The sequence below is a fragment of the Carcharhinus amblyrhynchos genome, chromosome 15 (assembly GCF_965287045.1).
Source record: "Carcharhinus amblyrhynchos chromosome 15, sCarAmb.v2.hapA, whole genome shotgun sequence".
Classification (NCBI taxonomy): Eukaryota; Metazoa; Chordata; class Chondrichthyes; order Carcharhiniformes; family Carcharhinidae; genus Carcharhinus; species Carcharhinus amblyrhynchos.
In genome coordinates this window covers 26051977-26075471 of record NC_137338.1, presented here as the reverse complement: position 1 = coordinate 26075471, position 23495 = coordinate 26051977, and the positions used below count along the sequence as shown (strand labels likewise).

The window sequence follows — 23495 nt, the reverse complement described above, 5'->3', positions numbered from 1 at the left end:
TTAAAAAGGGCAGTTACTACACCAAGAATGCCTGGGTGACCTTCAGGGATACAGAGTACTTCACTGCTCCAGAGGTCCTTGGCCCCATCTCTTTGAAGATAGGTTCAGTGATGCAATTTAGAAACAATTGAAAGGGAAATATCACTCCTATCTGGCTTACCTTGACCACATCATTATCCAAGCGCTACAGAAGTATCTGCAGGACTGTCCAATGCAAGCTCAGAGAGATGCAAAACAAATTAACTGGATTAGAAAGTAGATTAACGTCAGATCACAAAAATTGGAAGGGGTTCCACAATGCTCTGATATCTCCACTGATTCATCATCAATCCTCTATGCCAGCAGGTCAACACTACTCATGGAAAAAGCCCAAATTCTAGAAAAATGGACAATGCATTTTTGTCACTTTCTCAATTGACTTTCATCCATTAGTGGAGAAGCAATCAACAGGTTGCTACAGATTGACCTCACTTGTTCTGCTGATGACTCTCCCACACTATTAGAAATGAGGATTGCAGTCAAAATCCTATCTAGTGACAAAGTTCCTGGAGCTGATGCTATCTCGGCTGAGATCTACAAGACTGGCTATCAACGATGTAAGGAATCTCACTGAATTCTCCACAAATGTAGGAAAATGGAATAATCTTGCAAAAATACAAAGATGTCTCTGGTTTCCATCTGTACAAGTGAATTGAACTCACCAATCTTTCAGCAGCAATCATAAAGGAATCACACCCCTCTCCATTGCTGGCAAAATCTTTCTGAATTGCTCAGTGCGACATCTTGCCCACGTTGCCACTTCCTGAGATCTGGTGCAATTTCAAAAAAGCTCAAGGAACTACTGACCTGCTGTTTGCAGTTAGACAGCTCCAGGAATAATGCCAAGAACAACATTTTTTTAAATTCTTTCATGGGACATTGGTGTCACTGGCTGGCCAGCATTTATTTCTGATCCCTAGTTGCCCTTGAGAAGGTGGTGGTGAGCTGCCTTCTTGCGTCGCTGCATCCGTGTTCTGTGGGTTGACCCACAATGCCATCTGGGAGAGAATTGCATGATTTTTAACCCAACGCAACGCATAAAATGAGGGCCTCTACACCACATTTATTGACCTAACCAAATCGTTTATAGTTGGCCTTTAATAGGTAATGGAGAAATTCAACTACCCTGAGAAATTCATGTGTATTTGGATCAAAATATTTTGACCTGTTTTGGTTTCTCTAGATTCTATAAATATTTTAGTATCCAAGTCACTAATAGAATTAACAGGACTGCATGCTACCACCAAACTTCATATTTTTCTCTCCAGTCATGCACTCTGATGTCTTCCATGATGATGATCCTGGCATTAAAATCAGAAGCTGTTCTATCTGAGACCAGACAAAGAATAAGGTCTCTAAGGACATACTTTGGTTTTTTGTTTGCTGATGTCTGTGCCCTCCTCGAACCCAACAGTTCTGTCCATGACGAAACTTCAATGATGGATATGTTCCCTTACCTCAGCAGCACAACTTCGAACTGTCTATATTGATGATGAGACACATACATGAATTGCCAAAGCAAGTGGCAGACTTCAAACATCAGTCTGGGAACAAAGTCTGCCCATCGAATTGAAAATCATGAAGCAAATCCTGCCCACTCTGCCCTGTGCATGTAAGGTTTGGATTGTACTGTTATTGTGCCAAATAACTCAACTATTTTCACTTGAGGTGCCTTTAGAATCTTCTGAAAGTCCCATGACAGGACAGATTACCAGACACTGAGGTGCTTGCCTGTATTGGCATGCCAAGTATCCACATCATATTGAAGTAGAACCCATTTAGGCTGGTCAGGTAGCCAAATTGCCTAACATTTGCTTACTGAAGTGAATCTTCTATGGAGAACATGAGTCTGTGATACACTCAAAACAAAGCAAGTGCTATCGGGACTAGAAATTTGATAACCCCAAGTCCTGAGTGAATCTTGTACAGGATCACTTCACCTGGTACAAACAAATAAATGTAGCCACTTTTGCACATGTCAGAGGCAAGGAGAAGTCTTTAGTCAATAATTAGTCTAAATCTCAGTTGTCTGCTTTATCTTGTCCTAATTTGTAGCAAAACTTTCCAGGCACTGATTAGCCTCAATGGTGATCTACCTACATGGGATGCAAAATCTGAAACAATCCTCTAAGTATTATAATAAAAACTCCCCAATTTCATCTCCCCACAAATACATTGGAAAACAGTTAAGATAGAATTCTGATTTTTGGCTAACAACTTGGCATTTCATCAGGAGCCATTCATGTAGAAGAATACTGAATAGTTCCAAATATTGGAACTATTTCCAAGCAATGCTTTTGGTAGACCAATTGCATGTTATTTTGAATTTGTTAAGATTTTATTTCTGTGACAAAGTATTAATATTATCTATTTTCTCTGATAAACAGGTATCTCCAATAAAAGATGAAGATTTCATGTGGGAAGGTGAAAAATTAATTTCTCAAGAACAGTCAGCTCCTGTAGTAAATCAGGTTAAGACTTTGTATACCATTTCAATATGCAATAGTTTTTAACTCTATTTACTAAATGGAATAGCTCCACCATTTAGGATTCCTTTTTTTAATATAACCATATTGGGACAACATTATTGGAAAACTGTTTTGACTTAATGGCTTATTTAAGGCACTAGGTTGATAAACATGTGTCATGCTTAAGAGTGCAATGAAGACTGTGTAAATGTTGAAGAAGAAATGCTTCGCTATTCTAAGAGCAACTTTTTTGTAATTGGCCAGGTGACCAGAATCTTTCCTGGTCTCATATTTTTGGTTTCATGAGTTTTCGGTGGGTAAGAATGCTGCTGAGGTCTCAATTGGAAAATGCACCATGTAGAAAGCCGAAGCAATTATATACTGTGCCACCCTAAGAACTAGACAGACTGAAATGGCAATGAAATATAATCCAATACATAGGCTCAGTTCTATTACTGATGCCCAGTTGAAGCCATAAATGTATTCATGAAAATCGTGCGTGTAATCCCACTTCCTGTGCCTATTCAATACTACCTGGCTAAATATACCTTTTGCCCCAGTGCAAAAGCAAGATACTACAATGCTGGAAATCTGAAATAAAAACAGAAAATAATGGAAGCTTATGAGTCTGGTCCCAATCAGCACAGATGTGTATTTTTCTGCAGAGTCACTGGATAGCAATCAGGAGTCACTTTCAGTCACTTTCTTCCCTTTTTCTTCTCGAAGCAGACCCAAGGGACTGAATTGCCTACTCCTGCTCCTAGTCTTTAACTTCAGTGGATGTAGGCATTGCTGACAAGGCCAGCATTTGTTGCCCATCCTTCATTGCCTTCAAACCAAGTGACTTGCTCGGTTATTTAAGAGTTCAATCACATTACAGTGGGTCTGGAGTCACAAGTAAGTCAGATCAGTTAAGAATGGCAGATTTCTTTCCCTTTCGGATATTGGTGAACCAGATGGGGTTTTTTTGCAGCAATTCATAGCTGTCATGTTGCAATAGTTTTATATTCCAAAATTATTGAATTCAAATTTATCTGGTAGGAGTTGAATTAGCCTGGGCCTCTGGGTTACTAGTCTAGTGACATTACAGTATGTCACCATCTCCCCTTATGGCACAGAAGGAGGGTATTCAGTACATTAAGTCCATGTAACCTCTTTCTGCACAGCAATACAGACCATGCTACTCATTCTCTGTAGTCTCAGGTTTATTTTCTTTGCCTAATCTACTTTTTGGAATCATTGTTTCCACTTTCATTACGTTTATGGGCAAACCATTACTATTGATGGTGCAGGAGGGACTTTTCTTTGGTAGACCACATGACACACATAGATCAGACATTCAAAATTCAAGCAGGCTTTGAGGAGTTGATTTTGCTTACTCAGCTGTTGTTTTGCCCAGTGAATAAAACAGCAGTCTGACTGTGAAAACCAGAGATTTAATATTAAACTGACCAAAAATTGGAGGTTTGGATCATGTGCCTTTCCTTCTTCACACTTATGTCAACGGTAATATTTATCCAGCATTTCTCTGCAAACCCATTGACTCCAGTATTGGCTTATCAAATGCAAATTCGTCCCTTTGAAAGTGACCTGAACAATCCCAGATGTCATATGACTCTTGGTAACCCTCTTGATATATCAAGATGTGACAACTGAGAAAATAACTTTTTTTTACTTTAAACTCCTAGGGATAGCCCCTGGGGGCAACCCTGTGATCAACTGATTTGTAGCAGCCATCTAGGTAATTTTTTGTTTTTTGTTCAGCAGAAAAGAATCAGTTATAAAAATAAGTAGTAATAAGAATATAGTTTTTAAATAATTGGTTTCTTTCCATATCATAGGAATTCAACGCTTCCAATATGTTCTACTACATTCAATAATTACTGCACATGCATGCCCCAGTTCTATTCCTACATACTCTTCAGAACTGCCATTAAATATAGATTGTCACACTCCTTATCCTTTCTGAATCACCTCCCACTTTTCAGTATTAAATTACAATTGCCTGCCCTATCTGTCACACTGCATGTTTTATATGATCTTCATTGTTTGCTATTCCAAGTTTGGTATCACTGGCAAGTTTTGAGCTCTACTCTAGTCCAAGATCCAAATGATTTATATAGAGCAAATAATAGCAATGGCTCTAGTATTGACTTTGGCATTTTTAACCCTTTACCTTTCACCAAGTAGAACTATGGCCCCTTGGCTGAGATCACTTAACTCAGCAAAATGCACTTGAGATTCTCTGATCTGTATACCTCTATGTTTTCTTCATCAAGCCAACTGCGCAGCTCCCCTAGGATTCAATTGTTAACAAAGTCAGTGTGATTTGGTGTTGGTAACCATTGCAAAATAATCTCTCAGGGATAATAGTTTCCGGAATAAAATTCAGTACTATAATCCCATGGGTTTTCCTTTTAGCAGAACCAATCGACATAACTCTGAAATAGATTTGACCACACCTGTTTGGCATAGCATGGAATGTATGTTGTATACCAGATGAGAATATTATAAAAGAATATTGTAATTTCTTACAGTAACTTTTGATACTGGATTTGATTGTCACAGACCTTCTTTTCTATTTTGTTTTTCCAGAACTTACAACATCCTGAAGCATCACCTGAATGCACATTGTTGCCCAAAGAATTTCCTGCAGATTGGAGTGTCAAGACATGGGTACTTTTCAAATCCCCTCACCCTTTTAATTGGACAGGTCATCTCAAGGCATCAGAGGAAGCCAAAGGATTAATGCAGCATTGTCGTTCCTCAGTAGTTGATTTTCCGCAACATATAGAGGTACCAAATAAATTGTTTGTAATAAAATTGTAGCAAATTCTGCGGTTTTTAAAAAATTCATTTATGCGATGTGGGTATCACTAGTTACATCAGCACTCATTGCCCTTCTTGTTCTTAAGATATAAAGATATGTTCAGAGTACATTTTGAATTATTGAATATACTTCAGTCAACGGTGGTTAGTGCCACTGTCTTACAGCGCCAGGGACGCAGGTTCAATTCCTAGCTTGGGTCACTATGCAGAGTCTGCACGTTCTCCCTGGTCAGCGTGAGTTTTCTCTGGCTACTCCGGTTTCCTCCCACAGTCCAAAAGAAGTGTTGGTTAGGTGCATTAGCCATGCTAAGTTCTCCCTCTGTACTTGAACAGGCACCAGTGTGGCAACTTGGGTATTTTCACACTAACTTCATTGCAGTGTTAAAGTAAGCCTACTTGTGATACTAATAAGTAATCTTTAAAGTCTTAATTTAGACTAGCTATTAAAACTTGATTCAAACTCAGTTTCAAGGGCATGATATTGGTTTTCATTTCCACTGTACACTGGATAGACAGCATCCAATTTGTCAACAGGAGGCCAGATTTTTGTGATAAAAGTCTCAATAAAATACAAGAGACAAGATGCTAGTGCTAGTAATAGTGTGAGCCTAGGAATTGGTGGGACTAGACATGTATCTGTACTGAGTTTTGTATTATTGTTTTAATTATCCTTCAATAAATCATCTTGCACACTTTTTTATGAAGCCAGATTGTCTAGAATTTATCCAACACTGAATGAGTCATAATTCGTTCGTGAGCACAGTTTGACTCTCTCCTTTTTGCTTTTAGGACCCTAGATCGTGCACAGATTTACGCTGTGCGTTTCAGCAGAGTCTTGTATACTGGCTTCATCCCTCACTGCCATGGCTATCGCTTTTCCCTCGAATAGGAGCAGAAAGGAAAATGGCTGGAAAGAGCAGTCCATGGTCACAAGATGAAGAACTCCAACAAGTGTTAATGAGTGAATGGTATGTGGTTTTTGTGGTAGTATAGCCCTTTTTTAAGGGGCGGTTGTTCGTGGGTTACAGGCCCCAGGAGGATCGTGTTACCAAGTCAGGAAGAACATAAGAAATAGGAGCAGGAGTAGGCCATCTAGCCCTTCGAGCCTGCCCCGCCATTCAATAAGATCATGGCTGATCTGTCGTGGCTCAGTTCCACATTCCTGCCCTCTCCCCATAACCCTTCATCCCCTCTCTTATCAAAAACCTATCAACCCGCGTCTTAAAAATATTTAGCGAGGTAGCCTCCACCACTTCAACGGGCAGAGAATTCCAGAGATTCACCACCCTTTGAGTGAAGAAGTTCCTCCTCAACTCCGTTCTAAACCACCCCCCCTTTATCTTGAGGCTGTGCCCCCTAGTCCTACTATCCTTTCTGAGCGGGAAGAGTCTCTCCACCTCTATCCTATCCATCCCATTCATCATCTTATACGTCTCAATAACAAGAAGTGCACAACTGTCACCTATAAGCTGTTAGGACATGGGTCCTGGGAGAGGGGAACCTTCAGTGTGAGCCTGGGAGTTGGTAGCACTAGACCTTTATCTAATGAGCTTGTTTGAATTATAGTTTTAATTATCCTTCAATAAATAACCATTATGATTTAAGTTTTCTTCATCATGGTACCTCACATGATATGTACTGGCATTGAGAATAAATCGGTCTACAGTCACTAAGAAATAAAGATAAGATATCTGGTGGGGAAAGGATGAGATCCTGAAATGAGGATAAAAGATTGTTGTGCCAAATATAGTTGAATAGCTATGCCACTGTTGGGGAAAATTGACCCAGGTTGAAAATTGGGCCAGTACAGTGAAAAAATTTTTCTTTTGTTTTGCAACCAACAAAAAAAAATCCAAAGAAATGTAGGAAGCTATCTTGCACTCAGTTTGCAGCTCTGAAACATATAACCTCGTAAGAAGCCTTACATCTTTGGAGGCACCAGATACAAAATCCTTTGACCAACTAGTTTCAGTAATGAGGGACAACCACTATCCCTGATCCTCCATTATTATGCAGCAACATAAATTCCACTGCTTTTGGTGCCAGGCTTCGTCAAATGGCTGAAACATAGAAATTAGAAGCAGGAGTAGGCCATTCAGTCCTTCGAGTCTGCTCCGCCATTCATTTTGATCATGGCTGATCATTGAATTTAATATCCTGACCTTCCAATCACCCTATATCCCCTGATCGCTTTAGTCCCGAGAGCTATATCTAATATAGACATAGAGTTGTCTGAACACTGAGTTTGGCCCATTTTTAACTGATAAGTTACATGATCATCTTGTATGTGGTATTAGCTGTTTGAACAGTCAAAAGAAGCTGCTGGCAGAAAATAAAATATCCCTAGATAAAGTGATTGAATTGGCTTGTGACTGAAAGGCTGAACAAAGTGCTTTTGAACTACAAGGTATGCAGGGCAAGATGAATAACATTTGGCAAGAAATGGGCCACTCGGATACTAGGTGCGAGAGCCTAGCAGGGCTGAGAGAAGGAATGGAAGTCGTCAGCCACAAAGGTTTAATGAGTGTTTTCATTATGAGGCTGACCCATCCCCAAGACAGATGCAAATATAAGAATTCATTTGCTTCAGGTGTAATCGGAAGAACCACGTACAAGCCAGGTGCAAAGTCTGGTTTCCAGGGAAAAATGAACATGATTGCCGACACACACACCAGGTCTCCTTCCACACACACCCCCCCCCCCCCCCCCCCCCCCCCCCACCACACACACACACATCACCACCACACACGCAGCCCTTCCCCAACCCCTCCCATTGAAATCACCCATACCAGTACAATTCTGAGTGGGCATTGCCAATCGTCCCAATGCTGAAACCAGACCACACACTGAGGATCTGGGGTGATTGCAAGTTGACTGTGAACAGAGCTGCCCAGAGAAGTTTCCTATCTCTAGGATAGAAGACCTTTATGCTAAACTGGCAGGGGGCCTCAAGTACACAAAATTGGACTTAAGTTACGTGTACCAATAGTTTGAGTTGCAAGAAGGCTCAAGGAAATTTGTCACCATCATTACACACAAGGGCATTTTCTGATATGAGATTATCCTTTGGCTTTTCGTCTGCATACACTATCTTTTAGTGCACCATTGTGAATCCGTCATCAAAGAAGAAGTAGCGAGGCACCTAGAAAAGAATGGTTTGATCGAGCAGACGCATCACGGATTCGTTAAGGGGAAGTCGTGTTTGATGAATTTATTGGATTTCTATGAGGATGTGACTAGTGCGGTAGACAGAGGGGAACCGGTGGATGTGGTGTTTTTAGATTTCCAAAAGGCGTTTGATAAGGTGCTTCATAAAAGGTTGCTACAGAAGGTTAGGGTGCATGGAGTTGGGGGTAAGGTGTTAGCGTGGATGGAGGATTGGCTATCTAATAGGAAGCAGAGAATTGGTATCAATGGGTGCTATTCTGGTTGGCGGTTGGTGACTAGTGGAGTGCCGCAGGGATCGGTGCTGGGACCTCAACTATTTACCATTTATATAGATGATCTGGAGGAGGGGGCTGAGTGTAGGGTGACAAAATTTGCTGATGACACAAAAATGAGTGGAAAAGCAAATTGCGTGGAGGGTGTGGAAAGTCTGCAGAGGGATCTGGATAGGCTGAGCGAGTGGGCGAGGACCTGGCAGATGGAGTATAATGTTAGCAAGCGTGAGGTTATCCACTTTGGCAGAAATAATAGGAGGGATTATTATTTAAAAGGCGAAAAGCTGCAGCATGCTACGGTGCAGACGGACCTGGGGGTCCTTGTGCACAAGTTGCAAAAACCCAGTCTGCAGGTGCAGCAGGTGATCAAGAAGGCGAATGGAATGTTGGCCTTTATAGCGAGGGGGATAGAATATAAAAGTAGGGAGGTCTTGCTGCAACTGTACAGGGTACTGGTGAGGCACAGCTGGAGTACTGTGTGCAGTTTTGGGCACCGCACTTGCAGAAGGATATATTGGCCTTGGAGGGAGTGCAGAGGAGGTTTACTAGGCTGATACCGGAGATGAGGGAGTTGGACTATGAAGAGAGACTAGAGAGACTAAATAGACTGGGTCTGTACTCGTTGGAGTTTAGAAGGATGAGGCTGGGATCTTATAGAGACGTATAAGATAATGAAGGGGATGGATAGGGTAGAGGTAGAGAGATTCTCTCTGCTTAGGAAGGATAGCAGGACTAGAGGGCACAGCCTCAAGATAAGCGTGTGTGGTTGGGCGGGGAGTGGGGGGGGGGGGGGGGGGGGCGGTGGCAGTTTAGATCAGAGGAGGAACTTCTTCACTCAAAGGGTGATGAATCTCTGGAATTCTCTGCCCGTTGAAGTGGTGGAGGCTACCTCGCTAAATATATTTAAGTCACGGGTAGATAGGTTTTTGATAGACAAGGGAATTAAGGGTTATGGGGAGAAAGCAGGAAAGTGGAACTGGTCCACTTCAGATCAGCCATGATCTTATTGAATGGCGGGGCAGGCTTGAAGGGCGAGATGGCCTACTCCTGCTCCTATTTCTTATGTTCTTATTGTAACTTTCTGCAAGGGATCCAAAGAGTTGTTGTGTATCTGAACAATGTCTTAATAACAGGGGCATCACCTGAGCAGCATACAGCCAATGTGAAGAAAGTCCACAAAAAAAATCAAAGAAGCTTAAAAAGTGAAAAATGCACTTTTCAGACCAGTGAGGTCGCATATTTAGGATTCGGAGTCTATGCAAAAGGCTTACACCCACTAGAAGACAAGGCAATAAAAGAGGTATCTGTACTGAAGAATAACAGATTTGAAGGCCTTCTTAGGGATGGTCAACTATTATGGGCATTTGTTATCCAAATTGTTCCTATTTTGACACCCTCGTATTGACATCTTAAAAGAAAATCAATGTTGGCAATGGGAAGATACTCACTCCAAAAAAAGCCTTTGGCCAAGTAAAACAGTCATGATGTGGGTATGCCGGCGTTGGACTGGCGTAAAGGTGTTGTCAGACTTTTTACCAAGTAAAACAGGCCAGACAAACATCTATCTTTCTTATTTGTCCATTTCGATCCAGGCAAGCAGATAATAGTGATGTGTAATGCATCACTTTATGGTACATTCCCATGAGATGGAAGATGGCATGTAGCAGACTTTTGCTTTTGCTTCCAGGATTTTGTCTGATGCTGAAAGGAAGTAGATAGATTCTGGCAATTATGTTCACTGTAGAGAAGTTCCAACAGTATGATTACAGCCACCATCATCTCAGATCACAAGCTGTTGCTATGGCTATTCCACAAAGATAAACCAGTTCTACTGATCACATCAGCCAGAATACAAAGATGGACTTTAATGTTGGCTGCTTACAGCTACACTTTTCAACACAGACCAGGGAGAGACATGTCTGATGCAGATGCTCTAAGTTGGCTCCCACTTCCACAGATGATATCTTCGCCTCTTGTTCCACAGGAGATCGACCTTGTTTGAATTTTCTAGGCACTCCGCCCATTTCATCAGCCTACATCAAGTCATGGATCCAGAGGGAGCCAGTCCTTCTGAAAGTTAAAAGATGGTTTTGACTGGCTGCATTTTGACAAATCCAAGTGAGTCCACCCTACTTGTAGCGCAGGGGTGAAATAATAGCACCACCACTGAGCGACGGTCACTGCTTCAGGAGTTGCACAGCGCATGTCCTGTGCAGACCAAGATGAAGATGTTGGCCAGGAATTGACAAGGAGGTAAAGGATCTTATCAAATGTAGCGGATCCTTCTGCCCACAGCAAGCATACACCCCTGGGAGTGGCCTAGCATCCTTGGATGAGGCTCCAAGTTGATTTTGTTGGCCCTTTCAGGCGAATGAAGTTTTTGATCCTATTGGATGCCCACCCAGTGGTTTGATGTGCAAATCTTGTGTTTTACAATTTCGTCAGCCACTGTAGACAAGCTATGACAAATTTTTGCAATACATGGCATACTAGAGGTAATTGTTTCTGACAATGGCACTGCTTTTACCACTGAAGACTTTTACCACTTTGTCAGAATGAACAGCCTCCAGCACATATACAAGGCCCCATGCCACCCACTTCCAACGGTTTGGCAAAAAAGGCAGTGAAAACTTTTACGGCACCTATGCAAAAACAATCGAACAGATCATGCCACTCCAGTTAGTCTATTCTGCTACAGGGGTTACACAGCTGAATTGTTGATTGGTCAGTGCCTGAGAGCACACCTTGACCTAATTTTCCCAAAGTTGTTGGGGAGGGTGGAGGTTGAGCAAGCCGCAGAGAACAAGTGTCATGATTTAGCAAGGGGAGACAGACGATTTGACCTGAATGACTTGGTTTGTGTTCAGAACTTAAGGGTGTCTGGGACAAATTGGATACCTGGGAAGATAATTCGAAGAACTGGCCCAGTATCTTGTATCATTGACCTACAGGCCATGAAGTGTGGAAGCACAGTGATCACATCAGAATGTGGGAAGCTGCAACTCCCACTGCTAGCCATCAGGACTAAGTCATAGACTCCAACGTGTTAGCAGCGATAGCAGAATCCATGTTCCCCAAGAAGAGCCTTGGTTATCAGCAGAGAAAGAAGACAAAGCCATAGTACAACATCGAACTCTTGTCAGTCACCTACTACTATTATAGACTCTGACACCCCCGCAGCTTGGAAAAAACCAGCTGCCAAGTTGTGACGTTCCACCAGAGTCAGGAAGTCCCCAGAGTGATTGACTTTAGTTAAATGACTCCTTTTTTGAAGATTCTTATTTTGACTATATTTGTATGAGTTTTGTTTGTATGATTGTAAGGATTGTATTATGGGAGGAATGTGGCAGTGCGGCCCCTTTTTAAGAGGCAGTTGTTCAGGGGCCTATCAGAAAGAAATGCGTGAACCATCACCTATCAGATATTAGGGCATAGGTCCCGGTAGTGCGGGGGAAACCTTCGGTGTTAGCAAGGGAGTCAGTGGGAATAGTATCTGTTCTGAGTTAGTATCTAGTTTTAATGACCCATGAGTAAATACCATTGTGATTCAAGATTTCCTCATCATGATACCTCGTGCTACAATAGTTTTCTGGAAACCTAAAATGATTAAAACCAAAATGATGGAAAATTTATTGGAATAGATTCATGTACTGCACAAATTGAGTTGAGGCTTATTAGAGAGGACTTTTGCAAAAGTCTGGGCTTTGAATTCTAGGTGCTCAGTCATCTTACAGCAAAAAGGAACAGTTGATCAAATGGTCTTCTCAGTTTTAAAATTCGGAGTCCATTATTGGGGTTACTTGCAGTAATGAAGAGATGCAGCATTTTTGGTTTTTTTTTTAAAGTGAAACTTTACAGTAAGGTCTTGTCAGCCTGCACAAGGTGGGCATAAAACATTCCATGACTTAGAGTCAGGCTCATTCTCCTGTCCTGGTCAACATTCTGCTATCAACAACATCAAAGAAACATTAAATTTGTTCTTTTGTTAATTTGCAGCATGTAAGATTTTCGTACAATCTTGCCGCTGCGTTTCACTGCACTGCAGCAATAAAATGCAACACAGTTATTAAAAAGTGCTTTGACATTCCTAGAGGATCTGTGAAGATGCCTAAATAATTGCAGATTTATTTGTTCTTGCTGTTGGCCCAATCATAACTATAAACCTGCATGCTTGCAAGCTGAATATCTAAGCCTGCACTTGAATGGTCCCATTAAAAAAAGTAGTGTAGTAATCCAATTTAGCATTGGTCAGCATTTTCAAAAAGGCAAAGAGAGTATTAATGAGGACAGGAAAATGAATTTGATTATTTGTAAGTGGCTGTCTTTTTGTTCCATTTCTTCAGGTCACTCAGCTTTAGTTCATTATATAATTTGCTACGAGCCAAGCTTTGTCCCTATTTCTACTTCTGCACATATCAATTCACTGTGCTGTTCCGGGCACCTGGAGTAGCAGGAAGTGATGTGCTGACAGCTGTTGTTTCTCCTACAACAAGGGGCCTTAGAGAAGCTATGAAAAATGAAGGTATGACCCAATGTGTGTGTGAAACTGTTGTTATGGGAGAACATGTTTTAAAACTGCCTATTGTTGACCTCTGGTTGTACCATGATCTGTCTAATTCTATTGTTAGAGTTCTGAGCTACTTTTGTAAGGTACATTATGTAAAAATATCAAAAATGTTAATTTCTGAGGTTATTTTGGTAATGTTCATAAAAAGTTCCATTATGAATTTTTTTTTATTTTTCTACCCCTTCTCTCAAATGGATTTGTGATCCATTGAAACTTGCTGAAATTTCAGTCCTGCTATGATAGAGAACGATCATTCAGTAAAAACAACAATGGCATACCCTGTTGATGATGATTATACGATGGTGCTTACTTGCTGATGATATTGTTATCTTTACATAGGTATCACATTTTCCTTGCCTTTGCTGGAAGATGGTAAAAATGGAAAGAAAAAAATAAATATAGTTGCGGATTTGGAAAGAGACTGTCTAGGTCTTGAAACACAGGAAGAAAGCTCAGACGTTCATAAGTGAGTCTAATTGTTACGTTGATATGTAAAAATACTATAATCCAGAGACCCAGGTTCAAATTCTGCCGCGGCAGGTGGTGAAATTTGAATGCGATAAAGGGGTAGGCAATAAATGCTGGTTCAGTCAGTGAAACCCATGTCCCATGAATGAATAACGGCAAGAATTTATGGTGTCAAATATGTTTTAATTTGGTTGCCACAGATAGATATTCAAAAACGTTTCAGTTTAAAATCACAATTTCTTAGTCCAAATTACTGTGTTTTTTTACGAATTAGGCATTCTACATAGCTCCTGTAATACATTTGTGGTGAATTATCTTTCATTGCAAATATTTTAAATACAGATTTCTGTTATTCATCAAAGACTTTAACTGAATCATAACCTCCCAGTGGAAAGCAGGCATAGGAATATAAATACAAATTTTGACTGGTCTATATGACTATGAACAAGTCACATGAAAGTCGAATTGGGAACTATTCTTTCAGCTTCCCTGCTTTTCTTTCATTGCTACACCCCAGTCCTTCCCAAGCCATGTAATTTCCCCATCTCTCCTCCCTCCAGGTAGAATAACTTGATTCTTTTTACACTCCCCTTACTGTTTTTTCCCTTTGCTCCATCAAATCTATGACCTCCACCATAGCCAAGTAGAGCAACAGCCCCACATGTCAAAATGAGATAAAGAAAAACTGCAGTTATCAGGAATTGTTTCCCTGAAACAACGTTTTTACACATTATTTGTTCACCTCATCTTCCCTTTTTAAAAAAAAGACTTCGCTTCCACCATGCATCTCTGTCCCAGCCAAAACTGCCAGCAAAGCTAAACGCACCCTAGACACCTCCGCAGGCACATCTTAAAATTCACTTGCTTTTTCCCTTTGTCAGATTTTCTGCATAAAGCCATATCTGCACCCAATTTAAATATAAACATTCTTTTGAAATATATTTCAACAGTAAATAGAAAATTTTATCAAGGACAGTAATGTATTTTCTGCGGAGGCCAGTGATGTCCAGCTGCAATTTACTTCAGAAAATGCCTGTGTTTGGGCATTGGATAGAGTCACAATCTGCTGGGCTGTCATGTACTGATGGTAGAATAGCCTGTGGGCAATTGCTGTTCAGGCGTATGCATGAGGAACAGGCCATCGGTGAGCTGCTAGGTAATGTTGTCCGTAGGGAAAGAGTTTGCACCTTGGTTATTGGAGGGAGAGTCAGTGCTTTGCCTGACTTATCTGTGGAAGCTGACCTCTTTCTTTCAAGTTACTTCCTGAAACAACAATTCAGCAAATTTGTCATGCATCTCATGCTAAAGTAAGACTTTATTTTCAATGTTTGCATCTCAGTCAAATGGCATCAAACTAAACCCAAGCACCATCCAGTAAGTAAATCAACCAGCAGACACACACCATACTACAATATTTTATTGTACTATTAAGTGTGCAGAGTGTAACAATTTTTGATCCACTTGATAGAAGTTACCTGGAATAAAGAGGAGATCCAAAACCAACCACCCTTTAAACTGACCAATCAAAACAATTTGAATAATCACAAACAGCATATTATTAGATTGTTTGGTCATAAATATTCTGTTTAATTAAACTTATTAAAATGACTAGAGCTGAGCAAACAAACATTTGGAGAAAGATGGTGGGAGAAACAAGTTATGACCTTTCTCCAAACTTTAAATAGGAAATGCAGACACAATTGTATTCATCTGTTGCAAATAAATGTGTTTCATTAACGTGTTGATATTTGTGTATGCAAAACTGAAAAATCAACGCTAGAGGTTGTTAATTCTATCATGCAGGAAAGATTGTTTATAATTTTGATGATTAAATCATTTGAAGCAGTTATGAGGCCTTAAATAACTATCATTCAATGTTATTTTAAATGTCTTGCCATGAATATGTCTGCAGCCATGAAAGATTAACTTGAATAGACTATTTTTTCACTTTTAATATAGAGAACAAGCTGGTAGTAGTGATGATGACGACGAAGGTTTTTCCTGGCTCAAGAAGATGGGAGTACAGGACAAAATTAAGAAGCCTGATTCTGTGTCCATTAAACTGTATCCTTTTAAACCCAGACTTTGTAGCAGATGAAGAGATGAAACAGACCTGATGCTTCTAAAAAGGAGAGATTGGCGCAGAATTAAAATTTTAATTTTGTTTTTTAAATGTATTTTCAAACAGAATGTATTTGATGGTATAGAGCTTGAGTATTGCTGGAAAAAGGGACATACTCTTGAAACTTTTCGCTAGCCTTGTCCCAAATATAGACAAATAAAATGAGGTCTGAAGCCAGTAAGCTTAATGGAACCTACCCTAAGTATTCGTGAGCAGGTTATTGGTGAATCACTTGATACTGTCAATTATCCCTTCTATCATACAAATTAGGAGCAGAAATGGACCACTTAGCCCCCTGAGCCTGCTCCATGTTCAGTAAGATCATGGTTAATCTGATTATAGCCACAACCCCACATTCCTGCTTACATCTGATAACCTTTCAGTCTTCACCCCCTTATTACTCAAGAATCTATCTAGCTCTACTTTTAAAACATCCTGCTTCTGCTGCCTTTTGAGAAAGAGAGTTCCAGAGGCTCACTGCCCTTGGAGAAAAATAATTCTCTGCTCTGTTTTAAATGGGCAACCACTTATTTTTAAGCAGTGAACTCTGGTTCTGGATTCTCTAACAAGAGAAACATCGCTACCAATACCCCAATGCCAGTACTCCTCAGGATCTTAAAGTTTTGATCAAGTCACCTCTTACTCTTTTACTAGTGGATAAAAAGATAACTTCTCCAACTTTTCCTCATAAAGCCAACCTGCCCGCTCCTGCTATTAGCCTGGTATACTTTCTCTGAATTGCTAATGTATTTATGTCTTTCCTTGCATAACGAGACCAATATTGTGTATAATTCTTCAGATGTGACCTCACCAATGCCCTCTACAACTGAAGCATAGCTTCCCTACTTTTATGATCAGTTCCCCTCGCAATAAACAATAATATTCTATTGGCTTTCCTAATTACTTGCTATACCTGCATATTAGCCGTTTGTGATTAGGACACCAGAACTAGGATTTTGTATTAGGGCACCCAAGTCCCTCTGAATCTCAGGGCTCTGGAATCTTTCTCATTTCAAAAAATAGGCTTTCTAATAATTCTTTCTGCCATTAGCTCACGTGTGTCATTTGCTAGATTTTTGCCCACTTAACCTATCTATGCTCCTTTGTAGCTGCCTTGTGTCGTCTTCACAGTTTACTTTCCTACCTATCTTTTGTGTCATCAGCAAATTTGGTAAACATACTACATGTTCTTTTGTGCCCCAATTATCAAAGTGAAGTCATATTTAATCAAGTTATTGGAGTTCTTGCGCTGTGACTTCCTGTACTGTACTTAAATTTCCAGAAGACATTTGATAAGGTGTAACATTATAGCGGAAAATAAAAGCTCAAGGTGTAGGTGGTAATATATTGGCATGCTTGAAGATTGGCTAGCTAACAGGAAACGGTTGGCATAAATAGGTGTTTTTCTGGCTGGCAGAATGTGATGAGTGGTGTGCCGCAGGGGTCAATGCTGGGGACTCAACCTTTTACAATTTGCATAAATGACTTGGATGAAGGGACATTTTAGATGTTCGTGAATCTGCCATTCATATTTCTACAAGACATGTCTTTTAACTTGTCCCATTATTACTTCGGTGCACTTTCAACTGTTTTATCAATTAATCTTTCCTGCATTCCACCAATTTTTTTTTCCATCCTTCCCCTTTCTGAAATCTGTTACATCCGTAACTTTCATGCTTATGATCAAAGTTATCAACTTGGAATATTCATTTTCTTCTATCTACAGTTGCTGTCAGACCTGCAGAGTATTTCCAATTTTCTATTTTTATTGTCTTCATATTTAATTTGAGAAGAAGCAGGTTGTATTTTGAGCAATCTCTTTCAAAAGCATTTATACTATAGTTTGTGCAAGGAATTTATTTTAGTGAAATTTAAGTTACTACAAATTTCCACTGAAATTAATTGCAGAATTTTGCTTAAAGATTGCATAATAGAGTTTTAATGGATTTTTCCTTCATGCTAAAACCCAGTCGTAAGGAACATAATGTGGTGAGAATGGACCATAAGCCTGAATCAGCTGTACTAGTAAAAGGCCTTCACACACTCACTTTGTTAAACTTCCTGATAAACAATAAGAGTATTGTAGCTGGATCTGGACCCCAGGCAGGGCTTCCACCTACTCTCTTGGCTCCAGTTGCATTCAAAGGAGCTACTATGCAGACATTAAAGGTAAGATTTGAGTGTATGGTAATGTTGTGTTTTCAATTAGGATGATGTCAGAGAATATCATGGAGTAAAACTTATTGCTTTATTTGATTATGTCAGTTCTTTTTTTAAGGTGTGTATTTTTTCACTTCCTCTTTATTGTGCTGCCAAACTTACTCAAAATTAAGGGTGGGATCCAATCCCACTGTGGTGAGACATCCCTGCCCTGTTGTGGGTTCCTCAGTGGTGGAGGATATGAACAACAGGAAAATCATTGACAGCAGCAGGACCAGAAGATCCCACTGCCAGCTAATGGCAGGTGTTTCTGTCACCTAATACACATTGTGGGGGAGGGCAGGTAGAAATCCCACCCTAAATGTTTTTTTGGGCACCTTCAATACTGTCCCCTCATATCCATGTCCAAATAATTTATGAAAATAGGTCCTATTACAAGATCACCTGCAATCTTCATAGTTCGAGTAAAGTCACCTATTTACTGGGTTTTTTTTGCTTGTCGCTCTACTCATGAGCTTGTAGCTAAATTCCCTTCAATAGTGTAATTGTTTTACTGACACCTCTTAAACTTTCATAAAAGAGTTACCTAGATTTCATATTTAATCCCTTAATTATTCTTTGATTGTCAAAATCCAATTAAAGAGCCTGACTTGCTGATGGAAGTCTATTAAAATGCCTAATTATTATTATTTTATAATTGACACAAATCATATGTTTTTAATGCTTTGTGCTGTTACTACTTTGTCAGCCGTTGTCAGGAAATCCAGATAAAATAATTGTGACTCAATTGTGAGTTGTGGTTCAGTGATCCAACATAAATATCCTTTGGGTAGAATAGCTTTGAATGTAAAAGTTCAAACAACTTTTTTTCCATTGAAGCATTGGCATGTCACCTTAAAGTTTATTGATTCTGTGTTTGGTGTTGAAAACCCAGCTCTCTTGTCATTCCATTGGCATTCTTGGAGTAAGTATTGTTCCTATGATTGATGTAGGCTTTTTGTCTCAATTGATGATGTGTGGATAATGTTGAGCAGAAACTGAAGATCTGCATGTTAGAGAACTAGTTCCAGAGGGTGGTTTAAACTGGTCTTTAGGTGATATAGCTAGATCCTAAAATAAGTGTCAGACTGGGGCAGATTAATGAGCATACCTATGAATTCATCACTTGACTGCTGGAAAAATATGATTTGGTCTTCATGAGAACTTGTTTATTTTAATAGATAAAAACATTTTTCTAAGGAGAAGCAACCTGGAAGCTAGGATGAGAGCAGACTGAGGCTAAATGGGGGAGACAGTGGCATAATGGTAGAGTCACTGAACAAGTAATTCAAAGGCCCAAGCTGATGATCTGATGACATGGGCTTAGATCCCACCAAGACCGCTAGTGAAATTTAAATTCAATTAATAAATCTGCAATTAAAAGCTAGTCACTGTAATAGTGGCCATGAAACTGTTGTTAATTGTTGTAAAGGCCCAACTGATTCACCAGTATCCTTTGGGGAAGGAAATCTGCCATCCCAGGTCTGACCTACATGTGACTCCAGACGGCCATAATTAGCTGTTTCTTTACTGCCCCGATTGGGCTGAGCAAATCACTCAAATCAAGGGTGGTTAAGTAGAGATAGGCAACAAATGTTGGCCTGGCCTGTGGTACCCATATCTCATGAAGAATACATTTTTTAAAAATTGGATTGCCTTTGAATAGGACAGGGTGTTGCAATGCTCAATTAACTCTCAATGATATCTAATACCTCCAAAATGATTTGTGTGTAGTAAATGGCATCCTGCATCATGGAGAAACCTGCAATCCTCCCAAAGCTGTGTATGCTCATTCCATCTGCAGTCTCTGACAAGGGAGAATGAAATGAAGTTTTCTTTGAAGAGAGAGCTTCAAGGAACACCCTTACAAAACAATGGATAGCAAAATGCAAGTGTGTGAAAACAAATGTCTGGAAATAACTTCCGCCCGGAAGGAGCCAAATGCATAAAATTCATCACCATAGTCACCTTCTTAGTCATTGGCAATTTTGTACGTGCCTTGGTCTGAGGCTCCAGTTGTGACTGCAGCAGAAAGTATGGTCCTGATTTTACCGGCACGGTTGCCCAAGGCTCGTAAGATCACACCCGAGGCAACAGGGAATGCCCTTCTGCAAACCTTGCCCGCTCAGTTTCAATGAAAACAACCTCATTGAAGCCAATGTTTCTCTCTGTTCTTTACTGAAGTTCAGATAGAATTTCTCCATTACCATCCCCAGTGGCTATGACCTCCTGTTGAGAGGCCTTGTTCAGCCCTTCTTTCTCCTCTTTGCATACCCTTGGTTCTTAAATCATGCTGTACTCCAAGGGAAATGCCGATTAGCACATCTATGTCTTCTCACAATTTTTGTGCAGAAGCCTTGAAGCTAGTAAAAATCCTGCCTCACCACTCCCTGTTGACTTTTGGAGCTTGAAACACTTGTAGAATTGTAGCATATTTGTAGAAATAAACCAGCAAATAACACAGAAGTAATTGATTACTTTTATGTAGTGCTTGTTGGGGCAGGTTGGAGGATTGGTATAGATTCCTCCCCTTTGCCTTTGTGAGTTTGAGGACATTGGCTGAAGTGTTCAGCTCCAAAATGCAATAACTGGAGGCAGATATTGATTGATCTTGAGATCTGTCTGCTCTGGACACAAATGATGAAAGTTCATCACTGAGTGCCTGCACTAATATGGTATTCCATGTGATTTTTGCAATCAGTTTGCCATTTTGAGCTATTTGGGGAGCAACAGCACCCTATTTCTTGCCCTCTGTTTTCCCTTGATGAAATCTGCTGTCTCGCTTTCATTACTCATTCCTAGCTGGGGAGATGGGAATATGGTAGTAATTTTGTACATTTAATTTTGTATTATTTATTCAGGCCCGAAGCATTAATGTTAGGACCCAGAATCACTCTGGGATGATGGAGTCCCATAGCCTTGAGATCAGCGGTCCCATAATGCCTCACTCCCTGCACTCTCTGACACTGATGCTGAAGTCGGCACAGAAAGGAAAGTTCACGGCCAGCCTTCTTACACATGAACCAACTTCTGTGTTTAATGTAGCTCTCAAAATGGAGGAGCATGAAAACAAGGTAGGGGACAGTAGTTTTTCATCTTCAAAGAGCCTTAGCTTTTGAAAAATTAAGTATTTTTCCCTTTTCTGAATGGTTTCTGAAGCAGACGGTATCTCAAAGGAAAAGTATATTATTATAACAATTGATATTTGAGTAGTATTCAGCTGACCTATTTGTTGTGACATAATACCTAAGCATATGATTTGATTTATTATTGTCACATATACTGGGATACAGTGAAAAGCATTGTTTTTTGCACGCTTTACAGGCAAAACATACCATTCATAAAATACATAGGGGAAAAGAACAGGTGGTAGAATATGCTTTGCAATTACAGGTAGGGTGAAGAGAAAGATCAATCTAGTTTATCATAGGACCATTCAAAAGCCTGATGACAGCAGAGAAGAAGCTGTTCTTGAATGTGATGTTAGAATGTTGTAGATTTAAGAACAAAATCTAAGCCAAAACTCCATTCCAATACTTAATTTAATACACTAGGGCCTTAGCGCGACCGTATTTGGAGTACCAAGTATAGTTTTGGTCTCCTTATTTAAGAAATGATATAATTGCTTTAGAAGCAATTCACAAGAGTTCACTCAACTGATTCCTGGAATGAAAGTGTTAGCTTATGAGGAAAGGTTGAATTGTATGGGCCTATACCTTTTTGAAGTTTAGAAGAATGGGAGGTCATCTTACTGAAATATGTGAGCTCCTGAGGTGACTCAACAGGATGGATGCTGAGAGGTATGGGGTACACTAAAACTAAGGGACACAGCTTAAACATTAGGGATATTCCATTTAAGACTGAGATGTGGAGATTTTCTTTTCTCTCGGAATTCTCTTTCCACAGATCGGGGAGGCCAGGTCATTGAATGTGACATTCTCTTCCCCAGAAAGCAATGGAAGCTGGATCATTGAATATATTAATGCCAAGTTAGGTAGATTTTTATAGACAAGGGAATGAGGGTAATGGAGGGCACACAGAAAAATGGAATTGAAACCCCAACCAGATGGCCGTGATCCTATCAAATGATAGAGCAGATTTGAGGGGCAAATGGCCTATTAAGTGGTAGTGTTGCATTTCAGATAAGATGTTATACTGACATTTGCTTTCTCGGCTTCATGTAAGGGGTCTCAGCACTTTTGAGAAAATGCAAGAAAATTCTTCCACTAACCTGGTTGATATTTACTCCTCAAATGATATCATTAAAAGAGCTTATCTGGTCGATATCTTATTGCTATTTGTGAGATCTTAAATTGGCTGCTGCGTTTTGTACGTTATAACAGTGATTATATTTCCAAAGTATTTAATTGGCTCTAAAGCACTCTAGGGCTTCTTGATTATGAAAGGTACTATATAAATGCAAGTTCTGTCCTTTGTTCTGATGTTGAAAAGAAACAGAAAAATACATGGTTGGATTGAGTTATGATAAACAAAAATTCAGGTATGTGGGTGGATCAATGGTAAATATGAATGTAGGAATTAGGAGTAGGAGCAGGAGTAGGCCATTAAGCCCCTCAAGCTATTTGATAAGATTGTGGGCAATCTGGTTATGGTCCCGACTTCACCTTCCTGTCTGCCTGCCATAATCTGCAAGTACAAAAAATCTATTTAACTGAGCCTGGTACATATTCAATGACCTAGCCTCCCCTGGTCTCTGGGAAGAGAATTCCAAGTATTAATGACCCTCTGAGAGGGAAAAAAAATTTTCCACATCTCCGTCTTAAATGGGATACCCTTTGCTTTTTAAACTTTGTCCCCTTGTTCTCGTCTCTCCCATAAGGGGAAACATTCTTTTGGCATCCATCCTGTCAAGTCCTCTTAAGATCTTATCTGTTTCAATAAAATCACCTTTCATTCTTCTAGACTCTAATGGATGCAGACCCAACCAGTCCAACCTTTCCTCATAGGACAACTCCTTCAGCTCAGGAATCAGTCAAGTAAACCTTCTCTACAAAACTATAAATGCAATGATATCCTTCCAGCTATAGCACTTTGCAATAAACAACAACATGCCATTTACCTTCCTAATCACTTGCTGGACCTACGTACTAACTTTTCTTGATTCATGTACTAGGGCACTCACCTGTGTATAGCTGAGCTCTGCAATCTTTCTCCATTTAAATAATGTGCTGTTTTTCTATTCTGCCAAAGTGGACATTTCCCCACGTTATACTACATCTGTTAAACTTCTGCCCACTGATTTAACTTATCTATCTCTTTGCCGAGTCCTTAGGCAAAATTTTCTACTTCCACCCACCAAGGGAATTGTAGCAGGCAGGACAGGACCATACAAAGATCTGTTG

At 40.0% G+C, this 23495-nt stretch overlaps 1 protein-coding gene across 1 annotated transcript in view; it reads left to right on the top strand.

Annotated features, from left to right (window-relative positions):
• Positions 1 to 23495, top strand: part of donson (DNA replication fork stabilization factor DONSON) — a 29611-nt gene that overhangs the window by 2504 nt on the left and 3612 nt on the right. The window contains exons 3-10 of the mRNA XM_080203244.1: positions 2427 to 2510; positions 5103 to 5303; positions 6126 to 6304; positions 13120 to 13298; positions 13683 to 13809; positions 15771 to 15875; positions 17904 to 18102; positions 20994 to 21206. Of these exons, the coding sequence (XP_080059370.1) occupies positions 2427 to 2510; positions 5103 to 5303; positions 6126 to 6304; positions 13120 to 13298; positions 13683 to 13809; positions 15771 to 15875; positions 17904 to 18102; positions 20994 to 21206 (1287 nt within the window). The remainder of the gene's footprint in view (positions 1 to 2426; positions 2511 to 5102; positions 5304 to 6125; positions 6305 to 13119; positions 13299 to 13682; positions 13810 to 15770; positions 15876 to 17903; positions 18103 to 20993; positions 21207 to 23495) is intronic.